At 44.0% G+C, this 17,745-nt stretch overlaps 2 protein-coding genes across 2 annotated transcripts; both read left to right on the top strand.

Annotated features, from left to right (window-relative positions):
• Window positions 1–1,361: 1,361 nt before the first annotated feature.
• Window positions 1,362–2,075, top strand: LOC130470002 (uncharacterized). Its single transcript, XM_056839555.1, has one exon. The coding sequence runs from the start codon at window positions 1,362–1,364 to the stop codon at window positions 2,073–2,075; it is 714 nt and encodes a 237-aa protein (XP_056695533.1).
• A 38-nt stretch (window positions 2,076–2,113) lies between these two features.
• Window positions 2,114–5,372, top strand: LOC130470001 (uncharacterized). The gene is made up of 2 exons (XM_056839554.1): window positions 2,114–2,418; window positions 2,486–5,372. Exons 1-2 carry the CDS (start codon window positions 2,114–2,116, stop codon window positions 5,370–5,372), a joined length of 3,192 nt encoding a protein of 1,063 aa, XP_056695532.1.
• The last annotated feature ends 12,373 nt before the right edge of the window (window positions 5,373–17,745 follow it).

The following is a 17,745-nucleotide window of genomic DNA, read 5'->3' as shown; positions in this document are numbered from 1 at the left end:
GATGTCAAGATGGATTCTTCGACAAAGAAACACCTGATGTGGGTAAAAATACCCCACCTACGTGGCTCCTTGTTCATATGACACGTGGCCCCTCCTAATTGGTCAGCCGCCTATTTTTGCTGACCATCTAGGAGTCAGTGTAGGCTGATGAATGGTTGAGCCAAGTGTGCCAATTCCTTGTAAGGCCCATGGCCCATAGGGAATGTTATGATAGTGACACATGTCATTATCTGGTAAACTAACCAATCATGAAAGATCACTCTAGGGTTCCCCCCCCCCCCAAAAAAAGGGGAGACTATAAATATATCCAATTCCCAGGGAATTAAGACAGAATTCTAGACAGAGAAACACCCTAGAATTTATAGTTAATGCTTTCTGTTCATTAATTACTTCTTCCTTAAAACCCGTGTTTTACTTAAGCATCGGAGGGAATATTCCTTCGTGAATATTCTTGTTTTGTAGGTACGCCGCCGACGTGGACTGGACTGGACTTGACACTACGTGGAACCTGATACCTCCTCGTCATCATCCAAAGGAAAAACTCCCACAACATTTGGCGCCGTCTGTGGGGAGGTAAGGTAACATGATAGACGTCCAGCACTTCGGAGACGCGCCCATCAATCGAAACGAAATCGACGAAACTGCAATGAATGGTGATTGTCCTCCTCGAGGGAGGGACGATAGAAGTAACCAATCTGTGGGGCAGGGCGGCCGTCCTGAACCCCCTCTTGAATCACAACCTGAGCAAGACCAGGTGGAAGACGAAACGGGTCAGCCTTCACTTCCCCCAGGCGGTCACTTGAGGGCTGACGTCGATATAGTCATGGAAGAGAACCCAGATCTGCCGGTGTCTGCTGGGCAACTCAAGGATATTCTAGCCGGATTCAAGGCGCCAATGGACACTCTCCAAGATAAGATCAAGACCATCCGTTCTCAGTCTCATGGGACGGGGATTCCATTCTTTAACGGACTTACTCGGTCTAATGTCTGGCGGCAAGACCAAGCTTGAAATGACGATCATGACAGACGCTTTGATAGAACAAGGACTTCCTTCCAGCCTATGGCTCCGTGTCGTATCCTGACCACTGCCCGTCCTGAGCCGGGACCGTCCAGAAGGGTGCCCATCATCCAGCTAGACCGACCTCAAGAAACTGAGTTGGCAGACACGGGTTCTACCCCCGTCATGGAAGATTCACCCCTTGCTGCTCCTTTTGCCCCGTCTCACCAGAACTCATGTCAGTCGTGCGGACAGCGAGCGGCGTAGAACATCCCAGAGTAGAAGGCAAGACCCGATATGCCATATTCAATAGGGGGTAGCCGGCCTCATCCTCGATTACACCACCCCATTCTGCACTGATATCATGAATGCTCCCAAGGAGCCTAAGGTGAAGCCGCCAGCTATTGATGGCACTTCTGATCCTGATGTACATCTCTTGGCCTATCGGCATCACATGTATGTCCAAGGGACTACTGACGCAACTTGGTGCAAATACTTCCCGTCCACTCTGAAAGGAGTCCCCTCAAAATGGTTCGAGAAGTTGCCCGCTGGAACGATCAACACTTATGCAGAATTAGAGATGTTGTTTTCTGCAAGATTTATGGCTTATAAAGAAGAGAAGAAGACGAGCATGCATCTGGGCCGAACACAGCAAGGGAAAGATGAATCTTTGCGAAGCTATGTCCGACGTTTCAATTTAGAGTCAGGACAGATTCCAGACCTACCCGACGGGGTGGCTTTTGATAATTTCTTTAGGGGACTTAAGAAGGGGTCCTTTAAGTTCGATTTGGTGAAGAAAAGTGTGAGAACTATGGCCGACGCTTTGGATGAGGCCGAGTCCTTTATTCATGCCACCGAAATCTGCTCTGTCCCCAATGAATCTAAGGGAACAGAGACCGCAGACCATCTTCAGCGCAAGGACTGGACAAATCACATAAAAAGACCAGCCGTCCGAATGGGACGTGGGCCATTGAGAAGAAGGGATATCAGGCAAACCCCTCCCAAGGACAGAAGAGAGGACGATCCTATGACAAAGAAAGGTTTGAGTACAACACCGACTTGTACACAATACTTCTAGACGTCAGTGATAGATATGAGATTGATCGTCCGTTCCCTATGAAGTCGCCGGTAGAAACCCGGGACAGCTCCCTTTACTGTAAGTTGGATGTGGGACATGAAACAAAAGATTGCAAGAGTCTGCGTAGAGCTCTTGATGGATTAGCCGCCAAAGGATTTCTGGAATCATATCTCAGCTCGAGCACAGGGGGAAGTGGTAAAAAGTTCTACAAGAAAAGTAAGTCACCGTCATATCGACGTGATGACAATGACACTGATCCAGAAATTGTAGCTGTTATCTCAGGGGGCCTAGCCGCTGGGGGCCCAACAATGAGAGGTCAAAAGGACTATACAAGCCGGTTGGGGCAAGTCATGTTGTCTGGAAAAGCTCCAACGGACCTTCCCTAAAGTGGAGATTTGTGAATCTGATAGGGGCAAGATAGCCACTCCTCATGACGACCCCTTGGTTATTGAGCTGAAGGTAGCAAACCTCAAAGTAAGGCGTATGCTAGTAGACACGGGGAGTTCGTCAGACATTATCAGCACAACTTGTCTAAATCGTCTTGAGCATGATCCTAAGACAATTGAAAAGATACATTATCCGATCATTGGATTCGGAGGCGGCATAATTCATCCCCAAGGGATAATCACTCTGCCCCTACGAGTAGGAGGTCGGCATCAAAGTAAGAACTTAAACGTCCGATTTCTAATTGTGAAAGACCTCACCGCTTACAATATCATATTGGGCCGCCCAACTTTGAATCAGGCCAAAGCAGTGGTCGTCACTCATCTTATGCTCATGAAATATGTCTGTGATAAAGGCCAGGTCGGCACTATTCATGGTGATCAACAGCTAGCAAGAGATTGTTATCTCACTACGCTAAGTCCCGAGGCTTGGGGGAAAATTGACGAAGCGAGAGCAAGCTCAAAAAGAAAGCTAGACGAGATAGAGGAGAAAGTCAAGAAAGAAACCTTTACCATTGCCACGGCTCACATGGAGGCAAGGAGACCTGAGCCGATTGGTGGACATTATGAAATCATTCTTGATGGAGCGCGTCCAGATAGGACGGTGCCAGTAGGAGTCTCTCCGGACGATCAGCTTGGGGCACATTTGGTCACTCTCCTGAGAGAGTTCCAGGACATCTTTGCTTTTGTTGTGGAGGAGATGCCGGGCATTGATCTAAGTATAGCCGTCCACAAACTCAACGTAGATGAGTCCTTAAAACCTGTTCGTCAAAAGAAGAGAAATCATGGGGAAGCAAGAAACAAAGCCGCGGCTGAAGAAGTTCGGAAGTTGTTAGAGGCTGGGTTCATTCGGCCAAGTCAATATCCGGATTGGGTAGCAAATGTAGTGTTGGTTCCAAAGCCTAATAAGTCATGGAGAATGTGTGTGGACTACACGGATTTAAACAAGGCCTGTCCAAAAGACAGCTTCCCTCTGCCCAAAATAGATCGGTTGGTAGACTCGACAGCCGGTCATGCTATGATGTCCTTCATGGACGCCTATTCAGGTTTTCATCAGATTCCCTTGTGGCCAGAAGACCAGGAAAAAACGTCATTTGTTACTGAGCAAGGCTTGTACTGCTATAAAGTGATGTGGTTTGGCTTAAAGAATGCGCCGGCCACATTTCAGCGTCTAGTCAACACTGTCTTCTCTAATCAGTTGGGACGAAACATCGAAGCCTACATTGATGATATGATAGTAAAAAGCAAGCAACGTGAAGAACACCTGGCTGACTTGAGAGAAACTTTTGAGACGCTCCGAAAATATCAGATGAGGTTAAATCCAAAGAAGTGTGTTTTTGGAGTAACGGCTGGGAAGTTCTTGGGTTTCCTTATTGATGAAAGGGGAATTGAGGCCAACCTTGATAAAGTACAAGCAGTAATAGATATGACGTCGCCAAAGTCAGTGAAAGAAGTCCAACGTCTGACTGGATGTCTAGCGGCCCTGGGACGGTTCTTATCAAGAGCAGGTGACAAGTGTCCCTATTTCTTCGGCACAATCAAGAAGAAGAGCAAATTTGAATGGACCGAATCGGCAGAAACTGCCTTAGTTCGGTTAAAGGAACATCTCCACACTTTACCCCGGCTGGTCAGTCCACTTCAAGGAGAAACTTTGTATGTACATCTGGCCATCTCCGAGTGGTCCTTGAGTGTTGTGTTGTTGACGGAAAGGGAGGGAGTGCAACTCCCCGTCTATTTTGTGAGCCACGTCCTGCAAAATGCCGAGCTGAGATATCCTCCAATTGAGAATTTTGCACTTGCGTTATTTATGGCAAGTAAAAAGCTGCGTCCTTACTTTCTGGCACACAAACTAGTGGTATACACAGACCAGCCATTGAAACAACCGCTTACTAAGCTAGACGCTGCTGGGCGAATGCTAAAATGGGCAATTGAGCTGAATGCATTTGACATCTCATATGAACCGCGAAAGGCTATCAAGGGACAAGCATTTGCCGATTTCATTGCAGAAATGACGAGGCCAACTTTTGAGAAGAATGTGGTGACCCGTTGGACGGTATATGTAGATGGGTCATCCACCCAGAACGGATGTGGAGCCGGCATAATATGCCAATCCCCCGAAGGAGACAAGTACGAGTACGCCATGAGGTTTAACTTCCAAACTTCAAACAATGAGGCCGAATATGAAGCTTTGCTAGCCGGCATAAAAATGTGCAAAGTTGCCGGAGCTCAAGAGATACTTGCTCTTTCTGATTCACAGCTCATTGTAAGTCAAGTAAACGGAGACTACGAGGCAAGAGATCCCAACATGATCAAATACATGCAAGCTGTGCGTCAAGAAATAGAACATTTGAAGAGTTTCGAAGCTAAGCAGATTCCCAAAACAGAGAACAATCAGGCTGATGCCCTGTCTAAACTAGCTAGCTCAGCTTCCTGTGACACTTCGCGTCATGTGTTTTGGGAAGTGAAAGAAATACGAAGCATTGAACAAGAGTTGTGCACTCTTGTGGTAGCCATCCTTGACCGGTCATCAACTTGGATGGACCCCATCATTGCATATAAGGTAGACGGCTCACTTCCAGACGACTCAAGTCTAGCCGCCACAATTCAGAAGAGAAGTTCTTGGTTTGAATGGTGGAATGGAGTTTTGTATAAAAAGTCATTTTCCAGACCCCTCTTGCGGTGCGTCACTCCTGAGAAGGGGAAAGAAATTATGGACGACCTGCATCAAGGATTGTGTAGCTCCCATATTGGAGGACGAGCTTTAGCTGAAAAAGCCCTGCGAACTGGTTATTACTGGCCCACTTTGAGAGAAGACGCCCTGGCCATGGTGCAGAAGTGTGACAAGTGCCAATGATTTGCTCATCTCATTCACAGGCCGTCTCACCCTCTCACCCCTATCATGAGCCCCATTCCTTTTCCAAGTGGGGAATGGACCTATTAGGACCATATACAGCAGCCCCTGGAGGCCGAAGCTACGTGGTTGTAGCCGTTGACTACTTCACTAAGTGGGTGGAAGTAGAAGCCCTCAAGAATATAAGGACTAGTGATGTGAGGGCGTTTATCTGGAAAAATATTATGACTCGCTTCGGAATACCACAAGCTATCGTCTTTGACAATGGGCCTCAGTTTGAGACGCCTAAGCTGAAGGAGTGGTTAGCAGATCACGGCATACACAGCTGCTTTGCCTCTGTAGGACGACCTCAAGCCAATGGCCAGGTCGAAGCATTTAACAAGATAATCTCTGAGGGAATAAAAAAGAAGCTAGATGAAGCTAAAGGTCTATGGGCTGATGAGCTGCCAAACGTCTTATGGTTAATCCGTACCACGGCTAAGAATTCCACCGGCGAAACCCCATTCTTGCTAGCCTATGGTGCCGAGGCCGTACTGCCCATACAAATGTGTGAACCTACACTGAGAGTCATGCTATATGGCGAGAATGCCAATTGGGAAATGATGAAGTAGGCCCTGGATTTTTTACCTGAAATAAGAGGAAATGCGGCATTGAGGCAACAGTTGTACAAGATAAGGATGGTGAGGGAGTACAACAAGAAAGTCTCTAAAAGAGTGCTCAAGATTGAGGATTTTGTTCTCCGAAAAATGGAGTCTGTGGGACGAGCCAATGAGTAGGACAAGCTGACACCAACTTGGGAAGGACCCTATGAGATCTATGACGAGGTCAGGGATGGAACTTATCGCATTCAGGACATGCAAGGCCGACCCATTCTACGCACCTGGAATGCAGACAATCTCAAAAAATCTTTTTTCTAGATGCGTTCTGACTTCATCCTTTATGGAAGATTTTGCTGTCTAGACAACGACCGCTAATGGTCCTAATAGAGTAGTAATCTCTCTTTTAACTGGCTAAATTCTCCTTACAAAGTATAAATAATACTACTCCACTTGTTATGTACTATTTATTACTCATACGCTAAACACTAACTTACCTAACATATGCATGCAAAAAGCCTAATCGAATAAAGGCCTAAGAAGTGGCCCCAGATTATCAAAACGTTTCCATGCCTAATTAATTGAAGCCTAAGGAGTGGCCTAGATTAGCATAAAAATAGGCTGATCACCTATCAAAGTTATAAAAACCGTTCCCTTAAAAGCGAACGTCTATTTTTCCTAAGGAAAATAGGATTACTCCTATATGCCGTGGCAACAAACATGCCGCGCCCATTTTACGACGGGGGCAAACCCCCAAACAAATCGTCGTTTCCTTAAAAACTAGTATTTTTCCTAAGGCAAATAGGATTACTCCTATATGCCGCGGCATATCAAACATGCCGCGCCCCTTTTACGACGGGGGCAGACCCCCAAACAAATCGTCGTTTCCTTAAAAACGAGTATTTTTCCTAAGGCAAATAGGATTACTCCTATATGCCGCGGCATCAAACATGCCGGGCCCATTTTACGACGGGGGCAAACCCCCAAACAAATCGTCGTTTCCTTAAAAACGAGTATTTTTCCTAAGGCAAATATGATTACTCCTATATTCCGCGACATCAAACATGCCGGGCCCATTTTACGACGGGGGCAAACCCCCAAACAAATCGTCGTTTCCTTAAAAACGAGTATTTTTCTTAAGGCAAATAGCATTACTCCTATATGCCGCGGCATCAACACATGCCGCGCCCATTTTACGACAGGGGCAAACCCTCAAACCAATCGTCGTTTCCTTAAAAGCGAGTATTTTTTCTAAGGAAAATAGGATTACTCCTATATGCCGCGGCATCAAACATGCCGCGGCATCAAACATGCCGCGCCCATTTTACGACGAGGGCAAACCCCCAAACAAATCGTCGTTTCCTTAAAAACGAGTATTTTTCCTAAGGAAAATAGGATTACTCCTATATGCCGCGGCATCAAACATGCCGCGCCCATTTTACGACGGGGGCAAACCCCCAAACAAATCGTCGTTTCCTCAAAAACGAGTATTTTTCCTAAGGCAAATAGGATTACTCCTATATGCCGTGGCATCAAACATGCCGCACCCATTTTACGACGGGGGCAAACCCCCAAAGAAATCGTCGTTTCCTCAAAAACGAGTATTTTTCCTAAGGCAAATAGGATTACTCCTATATGCCGCGGCATCAAACATGCCGCGCCCATTTTACGACGGGGGCAAACCCCCAAACAAATCGTCGTTTCCTTAAAAATGAGTATTTTTCCTAAGGCAAATAGGATTATTCCTATATGCCGCGGCATCAAACATGCCGCGCCCATTTTACGACGGGGGCAAACCCCCAAACAAATCGTCGTTTCCTTAAAAACGAGTATTTTTCCTAGGGCAAATAGGATTACTCCTATATGCCGCGGCATCAAACATGCCGCTTCATTTTTAAGACGGGGGCAAATCCCCAAAAGTCATCATTTTCTTATAACAATAGTTTATTTCTCTAAAGGCTAATAGGATTACTCCTATACGCCGTGGCATAAACATGCCGCCTCCAATTTAAGACGGGGGCAAATCCCAAAACAATCATTGATTATTCTGAATCTGCTGCGGCATATAACATGCCGCTACCATTTTAAGGCGGGCAAACCCCCCCCCCCCCCCCCCCGCAACAATTGTTTTCCTTAAAAAAAATCATTATTTTTCTAAGGCACACATAATTACTCCTATCTGCCACGGCATAAAACATGTCACCACCAAAAAACCGCTCAACATTCCCCATACCCAAGTTCAGCGGCAATCATACTGATTGATTGACGCAAGTCAATCAATCAATTAAAATAAACTTGGGCATGGGAGTCTTGTCCAGAGACTTATTGACACCTGCTCTCGGGCACAAAGTAGATGTCCAATCATACATGTTGTGGGGTTTTTCCGGTGAGATACCTTGGAGGTTTTCCGGTAACTTTTAAGGATTTCACAAGATTGTATTTTTATAGAGAGAGAAAGTAGAGAGAAGGCAGAGCAGCAATTGCTCTTGAATGTATTAACTGTCCCCCCTTTTTCTAGGGAAGTGGGACTATTTATAGTACTAGGTTTTTGTGGGAATGACCTAATATTCCCTTTACATGATTGGCTAGGGTATGGGAGGAGGACATGTGTCCTTTCTCCTTACAATTCTCTGGCCCCTTTTGGCAATAGTGGGCTGCTTGGGCCTATTGTGCTTATTCATGCTACTTGGGATACCTACTACTTAGGCCCCTTTTCAGGTATAGGTACACTACATACATTTATACACTCTTAAATACAAATACATATACATTGTAGATACGTGCTGTGGAGTAGTCTTCGTATGGTTTCTGCTTAGGGGGCGTAATACGTGCCACGTGTCGCATCCTCATTGGTACACGAAGGCGCGGTAATTTTGCCCACAACATTTGCCCCTCAAGAAGGGCATTTCTGGAAACACTTTCCGGATATCGGTTCTTGACCTTTGATTTGCATCTTCGTCTCTGGGACAGGTGTTGAGGTGGTGACATGTGTCACCTTTCTCCATTTTGCCCCTCCCTATATATAGAGGGGGGTAAAATTCATTTATTACATTTCATTTTCACAGAGCTGTACACAGGCGATTTCCGACGAACTCTCACCACCAGCAGGCGATTTCCGGCCACCGCAAAACTCAACCTGTTCTTCACCAAACTCAACCTGTTCTTCACCAAATTCAACTTGTTCTTCACCAAATTCAACTTGTTCTTCACCAAGTTCAACTTGTTCTTCACCAAGTACTTCACAGATCTTTCAAGGTTAGTTTTCGCCTTTCTTTCTTGTTTTTGTTATCCCCTCGTCATTTTTCCTTTTGTTAGCGGCCGGCCTCCTAGTACTAGGTAAGGGTTTGAAGGTTTTAATTGATATTTTTACGCCGTTCGTCTTTTGTCGGGGCGGGCGTCCAATCGCGTCTTTTTCTTCATTGTTGGTCACTCCTAAGCCGTGCTTCGTTCACTATGCAGAAGGCATGGCTAGAACCAAGCAAACGGCAGATCCTACGTGCTTGCGCTTGCGGGAGGAAACATTCACACCCCCTAGGGAGAGGTATTCTTCCACCGCCCCGGCAGCCGACGAAGAATATGCCGAACTCTTTCAAGAGATCGACGAATATGTCGAGGTGGGGGAGCAAGCGGCAAGCTCGTCAGGGGGTACAGCGAGCCAGGCAGTGGGGGAGTCAAGCGTCGCTCCATTGTCATCGGCCGCCGAGGAGCAAGAGGCTGCTCCCCAGCCTATTAGGCCCAGAGGACGGGAGGAGGCCCAATTGCTTCCGTCGGAGATTCACCCAGACGTAGGCTGGATGCGGTGGCTAGACAGGCACGGGGCCAAGATGAGGGACGACCTCTGCGTGGGGGAAGGGTACCAGATGCGCGTGCCGGCCGGTCTGGACTCGACCGTCACCAACTGCACATTTCTCGAATGCAACTCCAAAATCACCATCATCATGATAATAATCTTTTAAGGTTTCAAACCCCAACAAACGAACATCAAGTGTAGCAAGCAAAGTGTACCTTCGTGATAATGCATCAGCCACCACATTGCTTTTACCATCTTTGTATTTCGAAGAAAAATGAAAGGATTGCAAGAACTCAACCCATTTAGCATGCCTTGGGCTCAATTTTTGTTGCCCATTAATATACTTCAAAGATTCATGATCAGAATGCAAAACAAAGTGGCTAGAACGCAAATAATGACTCCAATGATCCAAAGCTCTACAATGGCATAGAACTCTTTATCATAAGTGCAATAATTCAAACGAGTACCCCCTAACTTTTCCGAAAAATAAGCTATGGGACGCTTACCTTGGATCAAAACAGCACCAATCCCCACTCCACTAGCATCACACTCGACCTCAAAAGGTTGAGAGAAATCTGGCAGCGCCAAAATAGGAGCAGCACACAAACGCTCTTTAATCACATCAAACGCCTTTTGAGCGTCCTCTCCCCATACAAAAGCACCTTTCTTCAAGCAACTAGTGATAGGACTAGTAATAGTACTGAAATCACGAATGAAACGTCTATAAAATGAAGCAAGACCATGAAATGAACGCACCTCACTTATAGTTTTAGGATTAGGCCACGATTTGATAGCCTCGATCTTGGACTGATCCACGGACACTCCATCTTTCGAAACCACATAGCCCAAGAATACAACATTGTCAACAAGGAATGAACACTTCTCTAGCTTCCCATAGAGTCTTTGAGCTCTAAGTGTTTCAAAAACATCCCTCAAATGAATCAGATGCTCCTCTTCGTTCCTACTATACACCAAAATGTCATCAAGATATACCACAACGAATCTACCCAAAAATGATTTAAGCACTTCGTTCATTAACCTCATAAACGTACTAGGAGCATTAGTGAGACCAAATGGCATGACGGTCCACTCATACAAACCATGTTTTGTCTTGAAAGCCGTTTTCCACTCATCTCCTTCACGCATCCGAATCTGATGATAACCACTTCGCAAATCAATTTTTGAGAACAACTTCAAACCATGGAGCTTATCTAACACATCATCAAGTCTCGGAATTGGAAAACGATACTTGATGGTAATGTTATTCACAGCCCTACTATCAACACACATTCGCCATGTTCCATCTTTCTTAGGCACAAGCAACACCGGAACAGCACATGGACTCAAGCTTTCTCTAACATAGCCTCGATTCACAAGTTCATCAATTTGCTTTTGTAATTCCTTTGTTCCTCCGGATTGCAACGATAGGCAGCCTTATTAGGCAAAGAAGTTCCTGGAATAAGATCAATTTGATGTTCAATACCACGAATAGGGGGCAAACCTGGTGGTAATTCATCCGGAAATACATCCTTGAACTCATACAGCAATTCGGCAATGGGACTGCCTTCTTTCCAATTTTGGCCTTCAATTGGACTCTCCTTAGCCACGAGAAAATACACCAACTCTCCATGATCAAGAGCTTGCTCAATTTCTCGTTCACTAGCCAACATGGTGAGATTCGGCTTTTTCTTTTGTTTCACACTCATGGATCGAACCGCTTGAGATGACATAGGCTTTAGCACAATTTTCTTGCCTTTGTCTCTCAATTCATACTCATTGCTTCTCCCTTTATGAATCACGTCCCTATCAAACTGCCAAGGACGACCCAACAAAATATGACAAGCATCCATAGGAATAACATCACAAAGAACCTCATCCACATACGAACCCATAGTCAAACCAACCCTTACTTGCTTCGACACTTTTACACTACTACCATCATCAAGCCAATGGAGTGCGTATGGCCTAGGATGGGCAGTAGTGATTAAGCCTAATTTTGACACCATTTCGATAGAAGCAGCATTGGTACAACTCCCCCCATCAACAATTACACTACACCACTTATCTTTCACTAGACATTTAGTATGAAACAACTGATCTCGTTGGTCTAGATCAGTAGGTGAAATCTGAGTTTGTAGCGCTCTAAGAACCAGATTTGTGTCATAAATTGGAGCCTCATACCCTTCCTCTTCCTCCTCATCACCACTCTCATCAAACACAAATACGTCCCCCAACCTCTTTTCCTCTTCCAACAACTCCTCACGACATTCAACAGCTTCTCTCAAGGTCACTACTCGTTTATTTGGACACGCATTTTGATAATGCCCAAACCCTTGACACTTAAAACAACGCACCTTGGACAGACTTGTTTCTTTGCTTGGGTTAGATAGTTTAGGGGCAGCCGTAGAATTACTTGAACCTACGGTACTAGGTGATGTGTTTGGTTTCAAGCTAGGTTCGGATTTAGCCCAAGACTTGGCTTTACCATCCATACTAGACCCTCCCCCATATTTTGCCTTCCCTTGATTTTCCAATTTTAAACAAAGTCCACAAAGAGTGTCAAAATCAGAATATGGATAAAGGTCTACGGTATTGGCAATATTATAATTTAGACCCCTTAAAAATCTGGACAGTTTTTGTTCCTCAATTTCCTCAATTTCTCCCATTAAGGACAACTTTTCAAACTCATCAATATATTCAGCCACACTCATTTTTCCTTGCCTCAATTCGGCAATTTTACGATAAGTTATTATTCTATGAGTTGTTGGCACATACCTTTTACGTAGCTTACGTTTCAAAGACTCCCAAGAGGTAATTTTCTCCTTCCCTTCACGTATTCTCTTGGATTTCAGTCCCTCGAACCACAATGAAGCCCCTCGTCCTAGCTTCAATATGGCATATTTGCAACGCTTCTCATCATCAATGTCCTTGAAATCGAACATTCTCTCTATTTTGCGCTCCCACTCCAAATAGGCTTCCGGATCTGTTCCACCAACAAATTCAGGAAGTTCGGTGACTTTGAATTCATCCATAGCCCGTAGATCACGCCTAGGAGGCCTACGATACCCCCCATCTCTAACGTTCTTCAAGGCTTCTTGGAGATGTTGTAGAAAGTCAGGATCATCAAAATCCATATTTCAGTTTGTAAGAATTACGAACAATCTCAAGAAGTATCAACAAAAAAGAGCTGCTGTTCGTAATTCTTACAAACTGAAATATGGATTTTGATGATCCTGACTTTCTACAACATCTCCAAGAAGCCTTGAAGAACGTTAGAGATGGGGGGTATCGTAGGCCTCCTAGGCGTGATCTACGGGCTATGGATGAATTCAAAGTCACCGAACTTCCTGAATTTGTTGGTGGAACAGATCCGGAAGCCTATTTGGAGTGGGAGCGCAAAATAGAGAGAATGTTCGATTTCAAGGACATTGATGATGAGAAGCGTTGCAAATATGCCATATTGAAGCTAGGACGAGGGGCTTCATTGTGGTTCGAGGGACTGAAATCCAAGAGAATACGTGAAGGGAAGGAGAAAATTACCTCTTGGGAGTCTTTGAAACGTAAGCTACGTAAAAGGTATGTGCCAACAACTCATAGAATAATAACTTATCGTAAAATTGCCGAATTGAGGCAAGGAAAAATGAGTGTGGCTGAATATATTGATGAGTTTGAAAAGTTGTCCTTAATGGGAGAAATTGAGGAAATTGAGGAACAAAAACTGTCCAGATTTTTAAGAGGTCTAAATTATAATATTGCCAATACCGTAGACCTTTATCCATATTCTGATTTTGACACTCTTTGTGGACTTTGTTTAAAATTGGAAAATCAAGGGAAGGCAAAATATGGGGGAGGGTCTAGTATGGATGGTAAAGCCAAGTCTTGGGCTAAATCCGAACCTAGCTTGAAACCAAACACATCACCTAGTACCGTAGGTTCAAGTAATTCTACGGCTGCCCCTAAACTATCTAACCCAACCAAAGAAACAAGTCTGTCCAAGGTGCGTTGTTTTAAGTGTCAAGGGTTTGGGCATTATTAAAATGCGTGTCCAAATAAACAAGTAGTGACCTTGAGAGAAGCTGTTGAATGTCGTGAGGAGTTGTTGGAAGAGGAAAAGAGGTTGGGGGACGTATTTGTGTTTGATGAGAGTGGTGATGAGGAGGAAGAGGAAGGATATGAGGCTCCAATTTATGACACAAATCTGGTTCTTAGAGCGCTACAAACTCAAATTTCACCTACTGATCTAGACCAACGAGATCAGTTGTTTCATACTAAATGTCTAGTGAAAGATAAGTGGTGTAGTGTAATTGTTGATGGGGGGAGTTGTACCAATGCTGCTTCTATCGAAATGGTGTCAAAATTAGGCTTAATCACTACTGCCCATCCTAGGCCATACGCACTCCATTGGCTTGATGATGGTAGTAGTGTAAAAGTGTCGAAGCAAGTAAGGGTTGGTTTGACTATGGGTTCGTATGTGGATGAGGTTCTTTGTGATGTTATTCCTATGGATGCTTGTCATATTTTGTTGGGTCGTCCTTGGCAGTTTGATAGGGACGTGATTCATAAAGGGAGAAGCAATGAGTATGAATTGAGAGACAAAGGCAAGAAAATTGTGCTAAAGCCTATGTCATCTCAAGCGGTTCGATCCATGAGTGTGAAACAAAAGAAAAAGCCGAATCTCACCATGTTGGCTAGTGAACGAGAAATTGAGCAAGCTCTTGATCATGGAGATTTGGTGTATTTTCTCGTGGCTAAGGAGAGTCCAATTGAAGGCCAAAATTGGAAAGAAGGCAGTCCCATTGCCGAATTGCTGTATGAGTTCAAGGATGTATTTCCGGATGAATTACCACCAGGTTTGCCCCCTATTCGTGGTATTGAACATCAAATTGATCTTATTCCAGGAACTTCTTTGCCTAATAAGGCTGCCTATCGTTGCAATCCGGAGGAACAAAGGAATTACAAAAGCAAATTGATGAACTTGTGAATCGAGGCTATGTTAGAGAAAGCTTGAGTCCATGTGCTGTTCCGGTGTTGCTTGTGCCTAAGAAAGATGGAACATGGCGAATGTGTGTTGATAGTAGGGCTGTGAATAACATTACCATCAAGTATCGTTTTCCAATTCCGAGACTTGATGATGTGTTAGATGAGCTCCATGGTTTGAAGTTGTTCTCAAAAATTGATTTGCGAAGTGGTTATCATCAGATTCGGATGCGTGAAGGAGATGAGTGGAAAGCGGCTTTCAAGACAAAACATGGTTTGGAGTGGACCGTCATGCCATTTGGTCTCACTAATGCTCCTAGTACGTTTATGAGGTTAATGATCGAAGTGCTTAAATCATTTTTGGGCAGATTCGTTGTGGTATATCTTGATGACATTTTGGTGTATAGTAGGAACGAAGAGGAGCATCTGATTCATTTGAGGGATGTTTTTGAAACACTTAGAGCTCAAAGACTCTATGGGAAGCTAGAGAAGTGTTCATTCCTTGTTGACAATGTTGTATTCTTGGGCTATGTGGTTTCGAAAGATGGAGTGTCCGTGGATCAGTCCAAGATCGAGGCTATCAAATCGTGGCCTAATCCTAAAACTATAAGTGAGGTGCGTTTATTTCATGGTCTTGCTTCATTTTATAGACGTTTCATTCGTGATTTCAGTACTATTACTAGTCCTATCACTAGTTGCTTGAAGAAAGGTGCTTTTGTATGGGGAGAGGACGCTCAAAAGGCGTTTGATGTGATTAAAGAGCGTTTGTGTGCTGCTCCTATTTTGGCGCTGCCAGATTTCTCTCAACCTTTTGAGGTCGAGTGTGATGCTAGTGGAGTGGGGATTGGTGCTGTTTTGATCCAAGGTAAGCGTCCCATAGCTTATTTTTCGGAAAAGTTAGGGGGTACTCGTTTGAATTATTGCACTTATGATAAAGAGTTCTATGCCATTGTAGAGCTTTGGATCATTGGAGTCATTATTTGCGTTCTAGCCACTTTGTTTTGCATTCTGATCATGAATCTTTGAAGTATATAAATGGGCAACAAAAATTGAGCCCAAGGCATGCTAAATGGGTTGAGTTCTTGCAATCCTTTCCATTTTCTTCGAAATACAAAGATGGTAAAAGCAATGTGGTGGCTGATGCATTATCACGAAGGTACACTTTGCTTGCTACACTTGATGTTCGTTTGTTGGGGTTTGAAACCTTAAAAGATTATTATCATGATGATGGTGATTTTGGAGTTGCATTCGAGAAATGTGCAGTTGGTGCTTATGGGGAGTACATGTTGCAAGATGGCTTTCTTTTCAAAGGTAATCGCCTTTGTATTCCTAAGCATTTAATTCGTGAGTTACTAGTGCGTGAGGCTCATGGTGGAGGATTGGCTGGTCACTTTGGCATAGCCAAGACCTTGGAAATATTGAGAGAACATTTCTTTTGGCCTAAAATGTTAGGTGATGTAACGAACATTGTGAATAAATGTGTGACTTGTCATATGGCCAAGAGTTCTTTCAAACCCGGTTTATACTCACCTTTGCCGGTTCCAGTTCGCCCTTGGGAAGATGTATCCATGGATTTTATAGTGGCTTTGCCTCGTACTCAAAGAGGTAAGGATGCTATTATGGTCGTGGTGGATAGATTTTCAAAAATGGTCACTTCGTTGCTTGTCACAAAACGGATGATGCTTGTAATGTGGCTGATTTGTATTATAAGGAGATTGTTCGTTTGCATGGAATTCCAAAGACTATTGTTTCTGATCGAGATTCCAAGTTCTTGAGTTACTTTTGGAATACATTGTGGAGAAAGGTGGGAACCAAGTTGTTGTTTAGCACTTCACGTCACCCTCAAACTGATGGGAAAACAGAGGTGACAAATCGAACCTTGGGAACGCTATTGAGAGGGTTGGTAAGTAAAACGCAAAAGGATTGGGATGTCAAGCTTGCTCACGCTGAATTTGCTTATAATCGGTCTCCTACTTATGCTACTGGTCATTCTCCATTTGAGGTAGTATATGGGATTAATCCATACTTGCCCTTGGATTTAATTCCATTACCAAAAGACGAGTTGGTTCACAAGGATGCCGATGCTAAGTTAAAGTCTATGATGAAACTGCACCAACAAGTTCGTGAGCGAATTGAAGCTATTAATGCCTCTTATAAACAGAAATCAAATAAGAATAGCAAACCGAGGTTGTTTGAAGAAGGTGATTTGGTTTGGGTTCATTTAAGGAAAGAGCGTTTTCCAAGCAAACGCAAGAACAAGCTTATGCCTAGGGCTGAAGGTCCTTACAAGGTGGTTGCACGTGTGAATGATAATGCTTACAAGATTGAGCTTCCGGGAGACTATGGTGTCCATGCTACTTTCAATGTAGGTGATCTTTCACCTTATCTTGATGATGATGGCCTTGCTGAATTGAGGTCAATTCCTTTTAAAGGGGGAGGGGATGATACGGTTATGGATGAAAGTGATAGTCTTATGCTAGCAATTGGAACCAAAACTGATTTGGGTTCAATGGCTCATTTTGTGTGCATGGTGACTTGAATTGAGTGAGCTCGTTATATGGTCCTTATTATCAAGGTGGTACGTTAATCAAACTGGTCCGTTTAATCACATTGGTCCGCTTGTTTAAACAGATTGTACGCACTTATTATTTTTAATTGCTTTGGTTAAAGTCGGTTTAATAAAGGGATATTTGTTTAAATCCCCAATTTAAATTCAGTCATTACTTAGCTTTGATTATTGCTGTTTGTAAGGAGAGTTTTAAGCCTTTGTAACCTCCAATTTAGTGACTGAATTAGGAGGCTTTAGAGCTTGTAACTGCCAGTTTTAAAGGCTCTTAAATGGCTCTTAATTAGCCGTTTAAAGCTCTTGTAGCTGTTGGTTTTTGGCTATTTATAGTCAGCTTCTTGATTGGAATAAACAACCAACTGGATGATTAAAACACTTGTTTGTTACATTTCGAATTATAGTTTATAATTCAGCTTTTTTTCTTTGTTTTGGACGCGTTTCCTATTC

This window comes from Spinacia oleracea, chromosome 3 (assembly GCF_020520425.1).
Source record: "Spinacia oleracea cultivar Varoflay chromosome 3, BTI_SOV_V1, whole genome shotgun sequence".
Classification (NCBI taxonomy): domain Eukaryota; kingdom Viridiplantae; phylum Streptophyta; class Magnoliopsida; order Caryophyllales; family Amaranthaceae; genus Spinacia; species Spinacia oleracea.
Note: the sequence above shows the minus strand (reverse complement) of the source record. Positions and strands in the feature narration are given on the sequence as shown.

Excerpts from the sequence above, each read along its gene's own strand:
- LOC130470002 (XM_056839555.1), top strand. The coding sequence starts at position 1,362 with ATGAATGCTCCCAAGGAGCCTAAGGTGAAGCCGCCAGCTATTGATGGC.
- LOC130470001 (XM_056839554.1), top strand. The coding sequence starts at position 2,114 with ATGAAGTCGCCGGTAGAAACCCGGGACAGCTCCCTTTACTGTAAGTTG. Across the intron at positions 2,419-2,485 it reads GACTATACAAGCCGGTTGGG|GGGCAAGATAGCCACTCCTC; the intron begins GCAAGTCATGTT and ends TGAATCTGATAG.